This window comes from Gigantopelta aegis, chromosome 4 (assembly GCF_016097555.1).
Source record: "Gigantopelta aegis isolate Gae_Host chromosome 4, Gae_host_genome, whole genome shotgun sequence".
NCBI classification, from domain to species: Eukaryota; Metazoa; Mollusca; class Gastropoda; order Neomphalida; family Peltospiridae; genus Gigantopelta; species Gigantopelta aegis.
The window spans coordinates 102,535,782-102,557,267 of NC_054702.1; the positions used below are offsets into that span (position 1 = coordinate 102,535,782).

The 21,486-nt window shown below is 43.1% G+C and overlaps 2 protein-coding genes across 2 annotated transcripts; one reads left to right on the forward strand and one right to left on the reverse strand.

The window, feature by feature from the left end:
• Nucleotides 1-3,605: 3,605 nt before the first annotated feature.
• LOC121372421 (transcription factor kayak-like) lies at nucleotides 3,606-18,578 on the reverse strand. Its single transcript, XM_041498727.1, has 4 exons — nucleotides 18,442-18,578; nucleotides 8,924-9,132; nucleotides 6,978-7,085; nucleotides 3,606-4,979 (listed from the first exon to the last, which is right to left on the reverse strand). The coding sequence occupies exons 2-4, from the start codon at nucleotides 9,116-9,118 to the stop codon at nucleotides 4,326-4,328; spliced, it is 957 nt and encodes a 318-aa protein (XP_041354661.1). The 5' UTR covers nucleotides 9,119-9,132; nucleotides 18,442-18,578; the 3' UTR covers nucleotides 3,606-4,325.
• Nucleotides 9,596-11,524, forward strand: LOC121370118. The gene is made up of 2 exons (XM_041495222.1): nucleotides 9,596-9,606; nucleotides 10,756-11,524. Exons 1-2 carry the CDS (start codon nucleotides 9,596-9,598, stop codon nucleotides 11,522-11,524), a joined length of 780 nt encoding a protein of 259 aa, XP_041351156.1.
• Nucleotides 18,579-21,486: the final 2,908 nt, after the last annotated feature.

A 21,486-nucleotide genomic window follows, 5' to 3' on the forward strand; every position in this document is an offset into this window, starting at 1 on the left:
ATTGCCATTGAAATGTTTTTGATGACTATGAATGCATACGTCAGTCATGGAGTGTCACCCAAGTACGTTTGCTTAAATGTTAATAAACCTAGTGCCGAGACCTCGACTAATTTACATCTAATTTGCAAAGTTATCAAATTCTTAAAGTATGTGATCTGAAAAATATCACATACTTTGATTCACTGAAAATGTAAGATATTATATGATAAATATATATATATATATATATACTGAACAAAAAAAGAAACTTCCGATTTGTACATATAGTATTTGTTGTGTTAAAGAATTCATTGTGTAATGAAATTATATAGGTAGTATTAGCCTTGAGCTGTATTATCAGGATTCATGAATTTTATCGATTATTTTTGCACTGTTAATCGTCGACAACGTGAAATTCAATTTGCACATGCATGCGTGGTTCGACATGTCCCGTGTAGTATTCGGTCAATTTGTTTTAGTTGTCTTACTGACATTGTTGTCAAGTGAACGAACACGCTTCAAAATTTGTTAAAAAAAACAAACCTTTTTTACACTGTAGCATTTTGAGTATGCCAAGAATACCCAATAATTTACGCGAACGGGCGATTGGCATGCTTGATGCTGGCATGTCGACAGAAGACGTTGCAAGGCATGTTGGGAGTTCTAGTCGAGCGATACGAAATCTTCGCGTAAGATTTCGAACGACAGGAAGCACCAACGACTTGCCACGTCGTGGACGTCCGCGTGTTACAACGCGTGGTCAAGACCGCTATATCTGCGGGAGAACGGTTTACATACACGACGTCCTTACGTCGGATGCGTTTTAACGCAACGTCATCGTCTAAATCGTCTTAATTGGGCACGTGTACACACTTGTTGGATACGGCGACGCTGGAATACCGTTCTTTTTTCGGATGAATCCAGATTTTCTTTACAACGTGGTGATGGCAGGGTGCGCGTCTACCGTAGGAGAAATGAACGCTATGCTGACTGTTGTGTTCTTGAACGAGATCGTTTCGTGGGTGGGGGTTCTGTCATGGTCTGGGCAGCCACTGCCCATGGTTATCGTTCACCACTAGTCATCATTGATGGCAATTTAAATGCTCAACGTTACCGCGATGACATTCTCGCTCATCACCTCATTCCTCTGTTCCATAACAACGCCAAGTAGAGACACTGTAAATTGTCTTAGGACAAATAACATTGATTTCATTGATGACTGGCCCGCTAAACGTCCTGATCTCAACCCCATCAAGCATGTCTGGGGTAGTCTGGACAGACGATTGGGGCGTCGTCCCAACCCACCCGATAACGTCAACGAACTTCGTCAAGCGCTCATTCAGGAATGGAACAATATTCCACAGGCAGAAATCAACACTTTAGTCAATTCTATGCGTCTGCGATGCACCGCAGTGGTCAATTCAAGAGGTGGTCATACCCGTTATTAAGTGGGTGTTTTTATTTTTAACCCCTACCACACTTGGTCAAAATTTCTCCCAGTTTCTGTTAACCTATGGCCATGATTTTTGCACCAAACGATGCATCATGGAACACTCTTTAAACGCATATATAACAATTATTCCCCCGGTTTGTTTTCATCAAGTTATAATCAAGCAAAGTTAGCGGACGTTTCTTATTTTGTTCAGTATATATACATACAGTAAAAGCCCTCTAAACCGGACATCCGCGGACCGAATACAATGTCCGGTTGACAGAGGTGTCCGGTTTGCAAGGGTTCGCGTCGTTTCTTTATGATATCTCCATTTGATTTTCCTACACGAAAGTTTTTACTTTGTGTCCTTAATGTTGGCTAAGATAAACTTTCAAAACTTTTAATGATTTTAAGTTAATCATCGAGTGATAGTTCAACACGACGATGTTTCACTGGACGTTCCGACATCTTGAAAATTGATATGGAAACTAAATGTCACTGACATATTCAGCTACGCAAAGCCAGTTACTCTTTATTTTGCTAAATAAATGTTTTTAAAAGGAAAACAAATTCAAACAATATAATGAATGTGGATTAAATTTACTGTTGTTCTGTCGATCTTTGGAGCAAATCATGAGATGCATACAATGTATTTGTGAAGGGCATTTAATCACACACACACACACACACACACACACACACACACACACACACACACACACACACACACACACACACACAGATATATATATATATATATATATATATATATATATATATATATATATATATATATATATATATATATATATATATACTACTATGTTATTTCCCTCATGTGTTTCGGTATCGTCAATATTATATATTAGGAATACACAATCTTATTATGCGAGCCTCTGGCGAGCATAATACATTATTTTTATTTCTATTATATGATACTGACGATACCGAAACACATGGGGGTAATAATCTCTTTATCATATAATCTCAAAACAACGTACTTTTGTAACCTGTATATGCAACTATAATTTCAGTCCGTCATAAATCGATATTCAAATGACGTATGAATATAAGATTCCTTGTCTTTTTCAATGGGAACGACGTCTGATATCATAACATGAAAATAAACTTGTGCATATGCCACGACCTTTGACCAATTGCGATGCACTGGTTGGAACGAGAAAAACCCAATTAGTTAAGATGTTACATATCTGTTTATATTTGTATATCTGCACGATTCTTTTCTTTATGCAAACTTTGCTGGTGTTACGCCACGACTTGTACACCAAAGGCCGTGTATGTGCTATCTTGTCTATGGGATGGTGCATATAAAATACCATTGCTATTAATGGAAATATGTAGCGGGTTTCCTTTCTTAGACTGTGTCAAAATTACCAAATGACTGACATCCAATAGCCGATTATTAATAAATCAATGTGCTCTAGTGGTGCTTTTAAATAAAAGTGTTTTCGTTGCTGTTACCTTGGCAGTCGATGGTGTTCTTTCCAATTCGATACAGTATGGCCCACATACCTGGTACGTTTGATAAATAAATTATATTTAAATGCGTTTTGTAATGTACGTACTGACCATGGACATGGGCCGATACCCAATATGTTGTGGGTGTTTCACGTTTTATAGGATACGAATCACACACACACACACACACACACATATATATATATATATATATATATATATATATATATATACAACTTCGATCACTCGACCTTCGATCTCTCGATCTGAAGCGACGGTCCCAGCCGAGTTGCTATACAAACTAGTAATAACGACCTTCGAAAACTCGATAACCTCGATCTCTCGACCTAATGTACATATATAAACTGCATTATGATTGATATATTTTATTGAATCATTAATGTGTGATTATATGCTTGTTTTTTTATTCTTTCAGCGCTGTTTTTGTTTGCTTTGTTCGACGGTTTCCTTTTCTACATAAACTACGTCCAAACCAGAGTTGTCATGTGTTCCAACCCGAAAAATTAAGCTACTGCATTAATATAATCTGTCATTTTTTTGTGGTATAAAATACTAAAGCTTACATATTACAGCTTTCGATAGATGGAATGGCTATTTGGTAGTGAGTTTCTTTCATTTCATAACCACCCAATGTCATTTGGACATTCTCTCCCTTTCAAAATCTAGTTCTGTCTTGGAATTATAGCAAAACATCAAATTTTGATGAATTTATTTACAACCATAATACAATATATACAATTTGAGTATGTACAACATACTTTTGAAATGTACAGTATGTTAATAATTTTAAATACATAAAAAAACCCCACGAAAATTGATGGCAATAACAGAACACATTTTAACGAAATATGATGAACATCTCTATCATAGTTGTAGCAATGTCTCATTTCATGTCCATTGTAAAAAAAAAATATACATTTTTACAATTAAGAACACACTGTCCACAGGTGAAAAAAAGGGTGTGCCTTAAAGTAGAATGAATGATAGTTTTGATATGTGTAAACAAATATATTTACAAATGAAAAAAAAAAAGAGTACCTAAAAACAGAATGAATGACAGTTTTGATATGTGTAAAGAAATATATTTCCATGAGGTTAGGGCCGATTGAGATGGCGGGGAATAAAGCGGAGGTTGTGATAATCGTAGTCTCGAAGTTAAATCAGATATGAGGAATCTGTTAGATTCAGGTGGTCTATGATAAGATCATATCGACATTAGGCAAATATCATGAGATGTTCAAGGAAACTGGTTTATCCTGGAGGACCAGTATGTTATCAGGTCCAGGTAACTTTATTTACGTTCCTATATCCATCAAAGGTTCAAACACGTCCATCCTGTGCCAAGACTCCCGTTCCTCTTATTATCCAGGGGATCCGTACTGTTTCTGTCTTTTGGGTAAAGGTCCCGAGCGGTCTATGGCTCTGAGTAAAAGCACTTTTCATCGTTTATTAGTTTCTCACACGTAGCAGTGTTTTGATGCTGCGTTAGTTCTGTATTATACTGTCCTACAGACAACATGTCTGGCTGAATATCTTCGAGCTGAACCTGAGGACCACCACCAGTCTGAAATACATCATCGTCATCCTGCAGAGGATCACAGAGAGCAGCCTCCACTACACCATACCCAGCTAGTCCTTCACCGTCTGATGACATGCTTGATGTAGACAGACCTTGCCTGCGAGTATCGGCAGTGATGTCCAGATAGAGTAGCTCGTCCATTTGTGGGTGGGATGGAAAGTCCATGTCCGACAGATTCAGCATGTTGTGTATATCTTCACTGTCTGTGCTGAGGCCACTGCTCGTAGATGTCCTGCAGGGGAAGGCTGGACTATTCTCTGACCACAGTTCGGACGCCCCTGGAACAGATCTCTGCATAGCCTCACAGAAGGATTGGGTTGACTGGTGGACAGAATCTCGTGTTTGTGTGTGAGGACATTCCTGGCTGTACCAGCATTTCCCTGAAGTCATGTGTTGTTGCAAAATTTCATTCAGTTCTTTCTTCTGTTGTCTAAGAGTCTCGATTTCTTGAACAAGTTTCTGGTTTTGTTCTAAAATCTTGGAAAAAGTCTGGAAAAAAAAGAATAAGAGATATCACTATTAGCAATAATTAGGTCCTAGACATCCCAATCGTTGCTGAATCATCTAATGTTTATATAAACATATTACTTTAATCAAAGCTTGCAGCAACGTTAATGTTATTTGTAGGCAAGTTCCTTGTTTTCCCCCATAACAATTTTACAAACATATTTGTTAGGGTTAGCGATAGTTATATAAAATACCTTTTAAAACAATTTGTTCTATAAAACCCAACATAATGTTTATATTTCTATCACTGTTTTTTGCAGCTATGTTTTGCCTTTGAAAAATAAGACATTTTTACTGTTCTGTGAAAAATATCCTCCACAAGAGTGCTTGTGACGGAGACAGCCGTCTGCACATTAACTTTTGACCGGGGTCGTAAACAACTGGAGTAGCACTTTAATGATCGTAAGTCACTGCAAGGAGTAATTAACCCAAGAAGATTCCCCCTATTAGGTGGTATCCGTATTGTTGGTAGTTTTAGAGAATTAGTGTGGCCATTATTTCGCCACTCGATCATAAATGACAGAACTGCCAGAGATAAGGGACCCAGCTGCAAAACCAAGAGGGGATATAAGCTGGGAGTTCTTTCTGTAGAGGAACATGGGTGGCAGCCATGTACAGGGAGGAGGTAGAAACGCTGTCAGCTTGGCGAACTATATTAGTCCAGTTGACATAGGTAACTATGTTTTACTGCTCTGTGGTAACTGAAAGGTGTTTTGTTGTGGCATTCAAGTATTATAATTATGTGTATTCTTGGTATGCTTAGTGTGGGAAGGGCAGCTGGTAATCTAAGTCAGACCGACTAAAGTAAACTGTAGGCATCGTATACCCCAAAAACTAGATAGAGGTTAATAATATCGATAACTAGTAATCCCATGACTTTGTAAACTGCAGGTTATTTGAATATAATAGGTGTGGAGAAGACAGCTGGTAATCTAAAGTCAGAATGACTAAGTAAATTGTAGGCGTCTCTTACCTAGAAGTTACGAATAGTTATATCTATAACTGGTAATCCTAGTCTCCTGACCTGGTAAATTGTAGGTCCTTTGAATATTGGATGTAGGGAAGACTGAGGATAATCATTAAGGTTGGTTACAGTTTTAACTGTGAGGGGTAACTATATCCCTAATTACCAAGTGATTAATTTACGTGTGGTGCTCAGCCTAAAGGTGGGGTGACACCGGTTGTAACAGGCCATGTAAGTGCTGTAACCTTACCTGGTATTCTGTAATACATATTTAAAACTAAACTTGTGTTGTCTTTCTAGTGAATATAACGTTGGTTAATAGTAAATATATATACGATCTTGTTCCCTGAATACCCTAGAGCCAACCACACGGGGAGAAAACTACTCGATACTGGGAGATCTATATGTATAGGTTGGTATATTTGGAAAGATATTGGTACACTCGTTGCAGGTTTCTGATTCTGTTGCCGGGAACTGAGTGGTGGAGCAACTACCGGTAACGGCGTTGGAAGTACCATGACAGTGCTTTTGGAAGAAATATAACATAGAAGATAGAATGAGGCATTATGGGACTACATCTTCGTTTTATTCCGTATTTCTTCATTCCGTCAAAATACACCCTATGAGATTTATACGTATTAAAATGCAGTCTCACTTGTTGATCCACTATGTGGTCGAGTGGTTGGAGTGCTCGACTACAGTCCCAATGGTCTGAAGTTCTAATCCAGGCCTAGCACTATGTCGTTTGCAGTGTTCAATGCAATACCCAGTTGATATGGCTAATTCAATACCCAAATAGGGGGGGGGGGGGGGGGGGGGGAGGGATACGGAACTCTTTCCTTGGTATACACCAAGCCACATTCTGCCTCGATTTCGAAAAAACGAACAGGTGTTTTGTAAAGAAAGCAGAATAATGTTGTGAAGAAAATATTAACTTCTGAATTTATATGGTATCAATATGGTAATATCTCAAGTGGCTCCCCAAAAGCTACATTAGGGGAGCAATTAATCACTACCTCTATCCATCCGTCGTGTTTCTTCTTCTTCTTCATGCGACATCTCTGAGCGGCTCGGCGGTTTTGTTCTCGTCTGCGCATTTTCTTCTCTTCTTCATCAGGCGTCAGCTACAAATATAGAGTCAAACCCGTCACACCGACTCGGTCATATTATCAATACTGTTGGAAGTTGTACAGATTATACAGTTAAGGTTTATTTTGTTTAACGACGCTGCTAGAGCACAGCAATATACAGATGCTGATGATAAAGTGGCATACAGTGAAACCCCTCTAAACCGGACATCCTAGGGACTAAGTAACAAGTATATTGCTATATTTAATTAATAAAACGGTTAAATGTGACGCTGTTATATATCTGTCACAGCCATTTTGTTCCATCCCAGTGATTACGCCCTCTAGCAAGCCGGCGGTTACGTAATACTTAACACATCACGTCAGGAATTACTCTTAGAACTGGAGAAACAAACGTACCTGATTTTTGCGGGATGATGAAACAAGCATGCGTCGCAATGTTCTGTAATATTACCCAACCCAGTAAGCCAGCAATAAAGATGTATTATTTTTCAATACAAAATAAACCACCATTGTCAAAATCAAAATAACTATCATTTTTGTCCACGCATTAACTTACGTCATGAAATGATAAACGGAGTATTTTCTTAGTTAACTGTTCTATTCTTTTTAGTTGCCTCCTCTTGTGATTCCTTATTGGCAGGTGTATATTTGGTATGAATCCAAACAAGGCAATTAATTAATGCCGTCTAGACACAAAAATATGTACCGGTATTATAAACATCACAGGGTATTGTGAAATAACCTGCCACCCCTAAAATGGTAATGGATATTATCAGCCATCATGTTTTATTACTGTAAATAATTCTGTAAAACTTGATTAAGTAGACATTCCCATCTAAAATCACAGAACTGGCCAATTACGTAGTCCTAAAAGAAAAGAAAATTAGGACGTGGGAGGTTGTTTTTGCTCCAACGACGCCTACCAATAGGCCTAATAGTATGCATTTTTTAAGAGAAAAAAATACTATAACCCCATTTCGTTGTGTTAATGCAAATTGAAACATAATTAGTTAAATACTCAAGTAATTTATGTTGTTTTACAAGTCTGTTTACACTACGCACACAGGAATTATTTTATGTTGTTTTTACAAGTTTGTTTACACTGCGCATACAGGAATTGATAGGAGCTGACGTCACGTCCTCCTAATCTAGAGTACCGGACGCGACGAAAACGAAACAAAATGGCTTTCCCCAGTTAGAAGGAATAATCACGTTTTGTTATTAATTCTAAAATTACGCGTACGTGTTGGTGGTCCGGGTATTCATCTTTCCAACACACAAGGCTCATATTCGACTTGCGTTCTCCTTTAACAGAGGTCCGGTTTTGAGAGGTTTCACCGTAATATCACTACAACGACATATATGCAATTTTCGGGGAAGCCTGACCTAAACTAAATAAAACTTAACTCGCCAGTCTCGGACCCCCACCTCCATTCCATGCACAATTCTCTGTACACGTGTCTGGTATGGCTGTTGAAAGGTTTATTTAGAGAATAGCTCTACAACCCGTAGTAATAAGCTTACAACGGTTGGGTGTCACTGTTTATCACCCCACTTCAAAATTCATCCTTTTTGTAAGAAAGGTTATAAGTTTGTTTTGTTTAACGGCACCACTAGAGGACAGTGATTTACTAATCATCGGCAATGATGTCAGTTGGCAATACTGACATATAGTCTTAGGCAGGAAACCCGCTATATTTCCCCATTAGTAGCAAGGTATCATTTATATGCACCATCCCTCAGACTCCATAGCACATACCACGACATTTGATATACCAGTCGTGGTGCACTGGCTGGAACGAAAAATAGCTCAATGGGCCACCGTCATGGATCGACCCCAGAGCGACCGCGCATCAGGTGAGCGTCAATACCTCGTGATATTCTGGGTCCTTGAATTCCGCCTTGATCTGCTCCTCTCCCTGGGCGTGTCGTCTGATGAGAATGGACAGTCGGAGCTCTTCCTTCAACAGAGGAGTGATCTCCTTGGTCTTCATCACTTGTTGTGCCGCCTGGAGTAATCGCCCCTGAGTGACATCATCTGAGGCGTCTTCGTAATGTCGCTTCATTGTGGGCCAACAACCTAGATAGAAATAATATATCATATCGATTAACGTAACATCAGAAGCAAGGCTGACATATGTTGTACCATATGTGATTAATCAAACCAAAATATTACCATAGTCACTGGTGTCAATACAACAGCACAGCTGGTTTTACAGTACTACTGTAGTACTACAAACCAAATACATAGTTTGGGACAATATTGTTTCGAAAATATTAAAACAGGCGCGTGTGCAATAATTTTACCAAGGGGAAGTGGTCTAGACTGTCGAGCGAAGTTTGTAGGGGGTTGTGTCATGCTACCCAGAAAACAATATATATATTGATTTTGTTTTTAATTGCTTGAGCATGGAGGGGTTTCGACAATAACAAGCCACACAAAACAAGAGCAAACAAACAAAATAGTTGCAAATAATTTAAATCTGTATGTTGATGAATTATCCAAACCTAATGAAACTGGCGTAACAAAACTAGCTTCTATCATGGGAAAGAGGTAGATATTGAATGCAATTTCATAAAGATGATCCAATTCTACTGTAAAGCGCTTCCCTAGGAAACGACAAACTTAGAAAATGACACCACATATATCAATATTCGCAATTGAGAATCACACCCTACCACTCTTCAGTTTCAATCTAGAGGGAATGGTTTTTCACTCATGTCTGCAGATGAGCATTTAAGCACCATGTTGCATCGGTGGTGTAGAGGTTATGATATGGGACTTGAGGTTGATAGGTACTAGGTTTGCATCCTGGTACCAGCTCCCACCTCGAGCGAGTTTAAAGACTCTTTTGCCACTACACCCTCTTCTCTCTTACTAACAATTAATCAATTGTCCTGGGCAGACAGCGAAGATAACTGAGGTGCATCCCAGGACAGAGGGCTTGAACCTTAATTGGATATAAGCATGAACATCAATGAATGAATGACAAAGTATTCACCCACAGTTGTACGCATACGCTATACAGTTTAAAGCCGCTTACAAAACAATGTGCCGGGTGTTGTTAAGCAAGTATTCATTTGTACTGGTTTTATTTTAACCGCTAAAATATTGGGTCGTTCTACTTTTGACACCTGAAAGGGCGGGGTTTAGCTCAGTCAGCTGAGTGTTCACTTGAGATGTTTGCGTCGCAGGATCGAACCACTTTGGGGTGGGGGGGGGGGGGGGGGGGTGGGGGGGGTGTCCATTCAACTGATCGGGCTTTTTCTCTTTCCAACCAGTGCACCACAAGTGGTCAAAAGCCGTGGTATGTGTGTTTGGCATCCAATAGCCGATGATTAATTAATCAATGTGCTCTAACGGTGTCGTGAAACAAAACAACCTTTTAGACACCTTACATTGTATGTATCGCATCAAGTGCAGTTAATACCCTTAGCAAGCGTGTTCAAATGTAATTATTCGAATGCAATCTGCTTTACTCGGCGATACGAAACGAGGGCAACAAACACAGTCGTGTATGTTTTCTCACAAATAATGGTTTAATCAATAAGCACCGACGTCAACATAATGTGCGTATTATGTATGAGAAGTAACAGCAACGCCAGCCCCGATTGGTACACATGTGACAGCGGTTGTTAGTGCAAATACGGTTATCTTTACAAAATAAATCACTATACTTATATATTGCCATTAAGTCAGCAGGTGCTGGATTCTGACAACTAAATGCAATTTGTACTGTATCAATGTACGGAGCACAGGTTGGGAAAGGGAAACGCCCAACAAATCTACCAACGTCGACAAGTCCATCAATCCAGCACACTCAGACTCCAGCCCAGCGCTCTACCACAGGACTACCACTTGCCACACTTCAGGCGACCGCTCTACCACAGAGCTACACCCGGCCACACTTCAGGCGACCACTCTACCACAAGGTTACACCACACCGCGCTTTAGACAACCAGCTACACCTCGCCGCATTTTAGACGACAACTCTACCACAGAGCTACACCCCGCCGCACTTCAGGCGACCACTCTATCACAGAGCTACACCCAGCCGCACTTCAGGCGACCACACTACCACAGAGCTACACCCCGCCGCATTTTAGGCGACCACTCTATCACAGAGCTACACCCAGCCGCACTTCAGGCGACCAAACTACCACAGAGCTACACCCCGCCGCATTTTAGGCGACCACTCTATCACAGAGCTACACCCCGCCACACTTTAGGCGACCACACTACCAGAGCTACACCCCGCCACACTTCAGGCGACCACTCTATCACAGAGCTACACCCCGCCACACTTCAGGTGACCACTCTACCAGAGCTACACCCCACCACACTTCAGGCAACCACACTACCAGAGCTACACCCCGCCACACTTCAGGTGACCACTCTACCAGAGCTACACCCCGCCACACTTCAGGCGACCACTCTATCACAGAGCTACACCCCGCCACACTTCAGGTGACCACTCTACCAGAGCTACACCCCGCCACACTTCAGGCAACCACTCTACCAGAGCTACACCCAGCCGCACTTCAGGCAACCACACTACCAGAGCTACACCCCGCCGCATTTTAGGCGACCACTCTATCACAGAGCTACACCCAGCCGCACTTCAGGCGACCAAACTACCACAGAGCTACACCCCGCCGCATTTTAGGCGACCACTCTATCACAGAGCTACACCCCGCCACACTTTAGGCGACCACACTACCAGAGCTACACCCCGCCACACTTCAGGCGACCACTCTATCACAGAGCTACACCCCGCCACACTTTAGGCGACCACACTACCAGAGCTACACCCCGCCACACTTCAGGTGACCACTCTACCAGAGCTACACCCCGCCACACTTCAGGCGACCACTCCATCACAGAGCTACACCCCGCCACACTTCAGGTGACCACTCTACCAGAGCTACACCCCACCACACTTCAGGCAACCACAATACCAGAGCTACACCCCGCCACACTTCAGGTGACCACTCTACCAGAGCTACACCCCGCCACACTTCAGGCGACCACTCTATCACAGAGCTACACCCCGCCACACTTCAGGTGACCACTCTACCAGAGCTACACCCCGCCACACTTCAGGCAACCACTCTACCAGAGCTACACCCCGCCACACTTCAGGCAACCACACTACCAGAGCTACACCCAGCCGCACTTCAGGCAACCACACTACCAGAGCTACACCCCGCCGCATTTTAGGCGACCACTCTATCACAGAGCTACACCCAGCCGCACTTCAGGCGACCAAACTACCACAGAGCTACACCCCGCCGCATTTTAGGCGACCACTCTATCACAGAGCTACACCCTGCCACACTTTAGGCGACCACACTACCAGAGCTACACCCCGCCACACTTCAGGCGACCACTCTATCACAGAGCTACACCCCGCCACACTTTAGGCGACCACACTACCAGAGCTACACCCCGCCACACTTCAGGTGACCACTCTACCAGAGCTACACCCCGCCACACTTCAGGCGACCACTCTATCACAGAGCTACACCCCGCCACACTTCAGGTGACCACTCTACCAGAGCTACACCCCACCACACTTCAGGCAACCACACTACCAGAGCTACACCCCGCCACACTTCAGGTGACCACTCTACCAGAGCTACACCCCGCCACACTTCAGGCGACCACTATCACAGAGCTACACCCCGCCACACTTCAGGTGACCACTCTACCAGAGCTACACCCCGCCACACTTCAGGCAACCACTCTACCAGAGCTACACCCCGCCACACTTCAGGCAACCACACTACCACAGAGCTACACCCCGCCGCATTTTAGGCGACCACTCTATCACAGAGCTACACCCAGCCGCACTTCAGGCGACCAAACTACCACAGAGCTACACCCCGCCGCATTTTAGGCGACCACTCTATCACAGAGCTACACCCCGCCACACTTTAGGCGACCACACTACCAGAGCTACACCCCGCCACACTTCAGGCGACCACTCTATCACAGAGCTACACCCCGCCACACTTCAGGTGACCACTCTACCAGAGCTACACCCCGCCACACTTCAGGCAACCACTCTACCAGAGCTACACCCAGCCGCACTTCAGGCAACCACACTACCAGAGCTACACCCCGCCACACTTCAGGTGACCACTCTACCAGAGCTACACCCCGCCACACTTCAGGCGACCACTCTATCACAGAGCTACACCCCGCCACACTTCAGGTGACCACTCTACCAGAGCTACACCCCGCCACACTTCAGGCAACCACTCTACCAGAGCTACACCCCGCCACACTTCAGGCAACCACACTACCAGAGCTACACCCAGCCGCACTTCAGGCAACCACACTACCAGAGCTACACCCCGCCGCATTTTAGGCGACCACTCTATCACAGAGCTACACCCAGCCGCACTTCAGGCGACCAAACTACCACAGAGCTACACCCCGCCGCATTTTAGGCGACCACTCTATCACAGAGCTACACCCCGCCACACTTTAGGCGACCACACTACCAGAGCTACACCCCGCCACACTTCAGGCGACCACTCTATCACAGAGCTACACCCCGCCACACTTTAGGCGACCACACTACCAGAGCTACACCCCGCCACACTTCAGGTGACCACTCTACCAGAGCTACACCCCGCCACACTTCAGGCGACCACTCTATCACAGAGCTACACCCCGCCACACTTCAGGTGACCACTCTACCAGAGCTACACCCCACCACACTTCAGGCAACCACACTACCAGAGCTACACCCCGCCACACTTCAGGTGACCACTCTACCAGAGCTACACCCCGCCACACTTCAGGCGACCACTATCACAGAGCTACACCCCGCCACACTTCAGGTGACCACTCTACCAGAGCTACACCCCGCCACACTTCAGGCAACCACTCTACCAGAGCTACACCCCGCCACACTTCAGGCAACCACACTACCAGAGCTACACCCAGCCGCACTTCAGGCAACCACACTACCAGAGCTACACCCCGCCGCATTTTAGGCGACCACTCTATCACAGAGCTACACCCAGCCGCACTTCAGGCGACCAAACTACCACAGAGCTACACCCCGCCGCATTTTAGGCGACCACTCTATCACAGAGCTACACTCCGCCACACTTTAGGCGACCACACTACCAGAGCTACACCCCGCCACACTTCAGGCGACCACTCTATCACAGAGCTACACCCCGCCACACTTTAGGCGACCACACTACCAGAGCTACACCCCGCCACACTTCAGGCGACCACTCCATCACAGAGCTACACCCCGCCACACTTCAGGTGACCACTCTACCAGAGCTACACCCCACCACACTTCAGGCAACCACACTACCAGAGCTACACCCCGCCACACTTCAGGTGACCACTCTACCAGAGCTACACCCCGCCACACTTCAGGCGACCACTCTATCACAGAGCTACACCCCGCCACACTTCAGGTGACCACTCTACCAGAGCTACACCCCGCCACACTTCAGGCAACCACTCTACCAGAGCTACACCCCGCCACACTTCAGGCAACCACTCTACCAGAGCTACACCCCGCCACACTTCAGGTGACCACTCTACCAGAGCTACACCCCGCCGCATTTTAGGCGACCACTCTATCACAGAGCTACACCCCGCCACACTTCAGGCGACCAAACTACCAGAGCTACACCCCGCCACACTTCAGGCGACCACTCTACCACAGAGCTACACCCCGCCACACTTCAGGTGACCACTCTACCAGAGCTACACCCCGCCACACTTCAGGCGACCACTCTATCACAGAGCTACACCCCGCCACACTTCAGGTGACCACTCTACCAGAGCTACACCCCGCCACACTTCAGGCAACCACTCTACCAGAGCTACACCCCGCCACACTTCAGGCAACCACTCTACCAGAGCTACACCCCGCCACACTTCAGGTGACCACTCTACCAGAGCTACACCCCGCCGCATTTTAGGCGACCACTCTATCACAGAGCTACACCCCGCCACACTTCAGGCGACCAAACTACCAGAGCTACACCCCGCCACACTTCAGGCGACCACTCTACCACAGAGCTACACCCCGCCACACTTTAGGCGACCACACTACCAGAGCTACACCCCGCCACACTTCAGGTGACCACTCTACCAGAGCTACACCCCGCCACACTTCAGGCGACCACTCTATCACAGAGCTACACCCCGCCACACTTTAGGCGACCACTCTATCACAGAGCTACACCCCGCCACACTTCAGGCAACCACACTACCAGAGCTACACCCCGCCACACTTCAGGCGAGTGCTCTACCCAAAAGCTACAACCCGCCGCACTTCAAGCGAGCGCCCTACCACAGAGCTACAACCTGTCCGTCACTAGTGACAATTAATCTGTTATTGTCTAAGAGCAGCCATTGCAACATAATGCCAGCGAAATGTCAATACTGCTGTCTGATGTGTCGGTCCGCCTGTACTCGTCGTAAACACTGAACAGCCCAGAATCGGAAATGCACGTACATATGTTAGTGTTTACTAGGTTACTTGAGCACCACACTCTCTGTGACACACATCTAGTAGCTAACGTATATTGACCCCCTTCCATGTGTTTGGCGCATGTGTAGATTTTTACCTGTCACATACATTCGGCGATTATTGACTGCGCTGTTGTGTATATACAGTTTCATATTATTTACAGTTAATAGAATCAGATAACACCTGCGTCGCAAAAGAGGTATTTGTAAATAAAAGGCACTGTGTGGTTCGATACAAATTAAACGTACATAATAATATTATGCAGACAAGCTCAAAAAAAAAAAAAAAAAAAAAAAAAAAAACCCAGACGTGTCTGTACGACGCCAACAGATATGCTTGATTTTTTTAAATTACAAATTTAAAATGACAGATACACAGAGATAGTTTATTAAAGTCTCACCTCAGACAGTACAATAGGATAAAATGCAGTATATACTTACAATCAATACAAATAATAATATTGTGATGAGTCACACCGTGACCTTAAAGACGAATCAACGCATTGTATTTCAAGGTGCGTTACAACAGTGTGAATTGTAGTAACCACTGTCGAAAGGCCCATTGGGCTATTTCTCGTTCTATTCAGTGCACTACGACTGATATATCAAAGGCTGTGGTATGTGCTATCATGCCTGAAAAATATTTTGCGGGTTTCCTCTCCAAATGTCAGAATTACCAAATGTTTGACATACAATAACCGATGATTAATAACTCAATGTGTTCCAGTGGTATCATTAAACAAAAACGGTTTGTAGTAACCACGTAATGTGATTGGAAAGGTAAATAAAAGTTCAACCGCACATCATCATAAGACAATTTGATGTCTAGCATTAGGTTATTGAGACATTTGGTCTAGTTAGTAGCCCAGTCGTAAAGCGCTCGCCTGATAAACGGCCGGTCTAGGATCGATCCCCGTTGGTGCGTCTATTAGGCGTTCGTTCGTTCCAGCCAAGGATTTACAAATGGTGTAAAAGGACGTGGTATATAATATCCTGTCTGTGGGATGCTGCATATAAATGAGCCCTTTCTGCTAATCGGAAAGAGTAGCCCATTGCGTTGCGGCAGCGGGTTTCCTCTCTTCATTATCTGTGTAATCCTTAACCATATTTCCAATGCAATATAATCGTAAGTGCGTCGTTAAATAAAACATCCCTTCTTTCTTTCCGTCTAGTTAGTAAGAGAGCGAGAAACCCGCTGACACCACAAACTGTTCCTTCGGAATCTTTTGTGTACACTTTCGCATACTCAGGACAGCACATACTCCAACATTTGATATATAACTCGTGAAACTAAATGAGTCCACCATGGGGATCGATAACACGACAAAACTAATTTGACAAACGGTTGCAAACTTCAAAATCCGAATTGTGCCAACAAATCGCATTGTAAAACCGCATCTTTATGAAAAAATAGTTTAACAGTGCCCGTAATAGCGTTTCAATGACCTTCCGATGTGAAAATCGTGTCCAAAAACCACTATTGGCTTCAATTTACAGTTAGAACAACATGTACTCGAGTGACTGACTGTGACTGGATGAATGAATGAATGTTTAACGACAAACAAAATTACATTACCCATTGGGTGTCAAACAATGGTAAAACTATGAATGGATTGATGATCAACATCAATATAAAAATTCCAATGTTCTGAAGTGACCGTCATCTGATTCTCTCAACATTGACAAATATAGTACATGCACCTATACATAAAGTATGCTGTCGGAAATGACCCCCCCCCCCCCTCTCTCTCTCTCTCTCTCTCTCTCTCTCTCTCACACTCTCTCTCTCTCTCTCTTTCTCTCACTCTCTCTCTCTCTCTCAATGATCGAATCTATTCATTATTAACTTTTGCAATTCGCCATTTCCCCCAATTTGTATCCTCAAGATCATCATAAAATTAATGAAGTCCACAAAATCCATACCATTTAACGATCATCAGATTCCTAAATACTAGTACTTCACCTCACGCCTATCTGGTTTAGACTTAGAGTTAAATCAACTAAGAATGCAACATGCCTCGGAAAGGGACATTTAGTTTACAACTCTTGATCTTTCGAAGTTAATTTTCCTACATGCAGGACAGCACATACCACGGATAACGAACACTAGTTATCGCCGGTACTACACAAATACGTCCTACAACTTGCCAACGTTCTGAGCAAGTAGAACCGGAGGTCAACGAGTGCACGATTTTCACACCATTCCCTGCTATCCGCATCCGTCTCTCAAGTTTATGTTATCGCCGTTCATTTGGCAAATTCGTTTACCAACACAAAATAAACATAAGCATGTACACACGCACACATATATACGTATACATGCACACGCACAGATACATACAGTCAATATATTTATATTCATATATCAATAGTAATACATGCAGACATACATACATACATATATATATATATATATATATATATATATATATATATATATATATATATATATATACACATACACATACATGAAGACATACAACAGACTCGACATACAGATATATATCGGCCTACTTTTTAACAAACGGAAACAATCTCAGTTTACTTCTATTAAAAACACAACAAAAAACAACCAATCAACAACCAACAACAAAAAAAAAAAAAAAAAACCCACACCACCACACATAAAAAAAAAAGACACGAAAAAAACATCTTATAATTATTCTATGAATGTTTCACTGATAGACGTTCGTTTTTTGAAAACCCAGGTGAGACAAATCACGCTCTTCCATATAATATTAATATGTGTCTTGCAGCACCCCTCAAACTGAATTTACGGGCGTTGCCAGGGCGATATAGCCTCACGACCCCAAAAAGAACCCCGTCTGTCAAAACAGTTGAAATACGCTAAACGACAACGAGAGAACAACCTACCTCTTAGCGCTATATCCTGTCGCGTGCTGGGCAGACGGAAGAAATCAAGACACAGACCCGATTGATTTTCCCTCCCAAACGTCGTCTGCTCGACTTAACGGCTGTTTTTGTGGATCACTCACCGTAAACTAGTCCGCTCGTCGTGAGGCGACTGCTTGATAAGTGTGGGAACCGACCCGGGGTCTGACCAATCAAAAGCCGCATTACAAACGTCCTTCTCCGGCGTCTAATCATACCGATAGTATCTCAAGGCCACGCCCAGCAGTACGTCGCATTGACGTTTCCGCCTGTAGCCGTGCTGGATTTCCGTCAGCGATCGTCGAGTTGGCTGTTGGCCCCGGAGGAATATATTATTATTATTGTTTGAAAGGTTCGACACACGCTGCTTTCTGTTAACAAAAGGACCAATCTTACAATAAAACTACATCCAAGCACGGGCGTGTGGCCTGATTGACTCGTGGACTGAAGGACCAGTCGGTGCTACAAAACAGACGTATGTACCGGGTTTACGGATAACTATAGGCGTAAATGGGAAATGTGTAAATACTGAATACTTAGTCACTATTAATTCTAAATCCAACAATCAATAGAGATATTAAAACACACCACACCAAGATGAAGTTAAAGTTAAAGGGGCTTTATTTAACGACACCACCAAATGTCCGTCTAGCTCTCTTCAAGTAGGAGTACTTGGGCTAAGGTGTATGTACCCCAAACAATGTGCTTAAATCAAAGTTTGTTTCGTTTAACAACACCCCCTAGAGTACATTGATTTATTAATAATCGGCTATTGGATGTCAAACATTTGATAATTTTCAGATATAGACTTAAAGCCAAGTTATTCTATTAATTCATTCGTGCTTCTACCCATTGGGCTATTTATCGTTCAAGCCAGTGCACCAAGACCGGTGTATCAAAGGCCGTGGTATGTGCTATCTCGTCTGTGGGATGGTGCATATAAAAGATCCCTTGCTACTAATGGAAAATTGTAGCAGGTTTCCTCTCTAAGACTATATGTAAAAATTACCAAATGTTTGACGATGAACCGATGATTAACAAATCAAGGTGCTCTAGGGGTGTTGTTAAACGAAACAACCTTTTTTTCGTGCTTTTACCCAATTAAGAGTTACTAGTAAGCACACCGTGCTTGATACATACACCTTAGCTGTGTGGGAACACATCTTTGCTGTCCGGGCCGTTGTGTAGGGCAGGAGTTAATGGTTAGTTCTAGTTAGTAGTAATTTACAGAGACGTCGGTGACATAGTCTTATTCCACCTGCCCTGATATCAGTCTGGGTTGAAGCCCAGGATTTTGCTAGGGAGAAGGGTGTAATGTTTGAAAGGGGCAATTACATTTTTAAATGTCACCTACATAATTTAAGAAACGGCCAAATATTACATGTCTCCACTAAAAACAAATAAATCAATTATATTCCTTTGCAAAATGCTTGATTTCCGTGGCACTTCAACACTGGAAGGTGCGCACCCTCAGTATCCTCTCTTGGATTCCGTACTTGGATTCGAACATATCACCTGGATTATAATTTCTACGCTATTGGGGTCCGTTGAGTTACAATTATAACAGGTGCGACCTGAATATTGGTTATGTCTCAAAATCAACAGGTTTTGCTTTGCGTAATGGGCTTTGAAAGATAATAACAATAAAAAATGGCCGATTTACCTCACAATTAGTTCTTCATGGTCTGATTGAATTTAGCGCTCCGGTATCCATAATATATACTACTAATATGTGATTCGATTCAAATGGGTCACTTGTTATGAGGCAATAAAAATATCGTTTTCTTTATTAAAAAACATTGATCTGTTACATATGTACAAACGTAAAAAGAATTTCTGTCTCACTGAGCAAATTTAATTTGCTTTATTTTCATTCGTATATTATCAACGTTCAAGCACGCTGTCCTGGGCACGCTGTCTTAAGCACGCTCAACTATCTGGGCTCTCTGTCATTGCCACTATGATCGCCCCAAACTGAGGTCAATGGTTAGTGGTTAGTAAAAGAGACACATCGACGTAGTAGCCATGTGCGTACACTCTGAGCTGCCAATTTGGGAAAACCGGGGAATTCAGCTCAGAAAGTACAACGCTTGCTCGAGCTGTTTGTGTTGAACAATCGAATCCACACGGTGGGACAGTTCTCTAGGTTTTCCCCCGTCCCAATCTGTGCCCTACGACTGGTATAAGGGAAAGTGCACATAAAAGATCACTCGCAGCTAGGAAACAAATGTAGCGATTTTTCTTTAAAAATGTTTGTCAGAATTACCAAATGTTTGACATCCCAATAGCAGATGATTGCATAACCGATGTCTTCTGGTGGTGGTGTTAAACAGAAGTGTACTTTTGGGTGAGCTGGTCTCTGTTCATGACAAGAACAAACCTTAGATAGATTGGATTAGTGCACAGAACACAATGTTTGAATATTGTATAAACACATGGAAATAATACCTTATGATCATGATCGTCGTCATCATCACCACCACCTTCATCAGCAGCAGCAACAGCTGCGCCGTAATCCGCAAACACACAAAATCAAACCCCTTTTAAAAAGTCGAATGTTCCGGCATTATTTCCCCAAAATGACCCGTTTGTGTTGTTTGTTCTTGTCACGGGGATTCTATAATACCCGTAACTGAATAAAACACGATTGTCCAAATATCTCTCCTAACTGTATATCTATTAGATCTCTCTGTAACGGGCGGTTATACCCTAATGTGGCTCGTCTAGGTATGATCAGAGATAAGATCTTATATAAAGTATATATTATTATAGCACGTTTAGTTCACTAGAAAACACAACAAAAACACAATACACTTTGGAATCTGTATTAACCTACGCTGACAAATGTACTGCCGCAGTAGTTAATTAACAACAACAAATAATAACAACCCAGGAACTGATCACTTAATTAGTTAATCTCTAGGTGTCTAGTTTACACAATATGCTAATCACTTCACCGTGACACAACACCCACACGTGTGATAATTGAGAAACGCTTCCAGGAGAACTTAATTAATAAAGGAATTA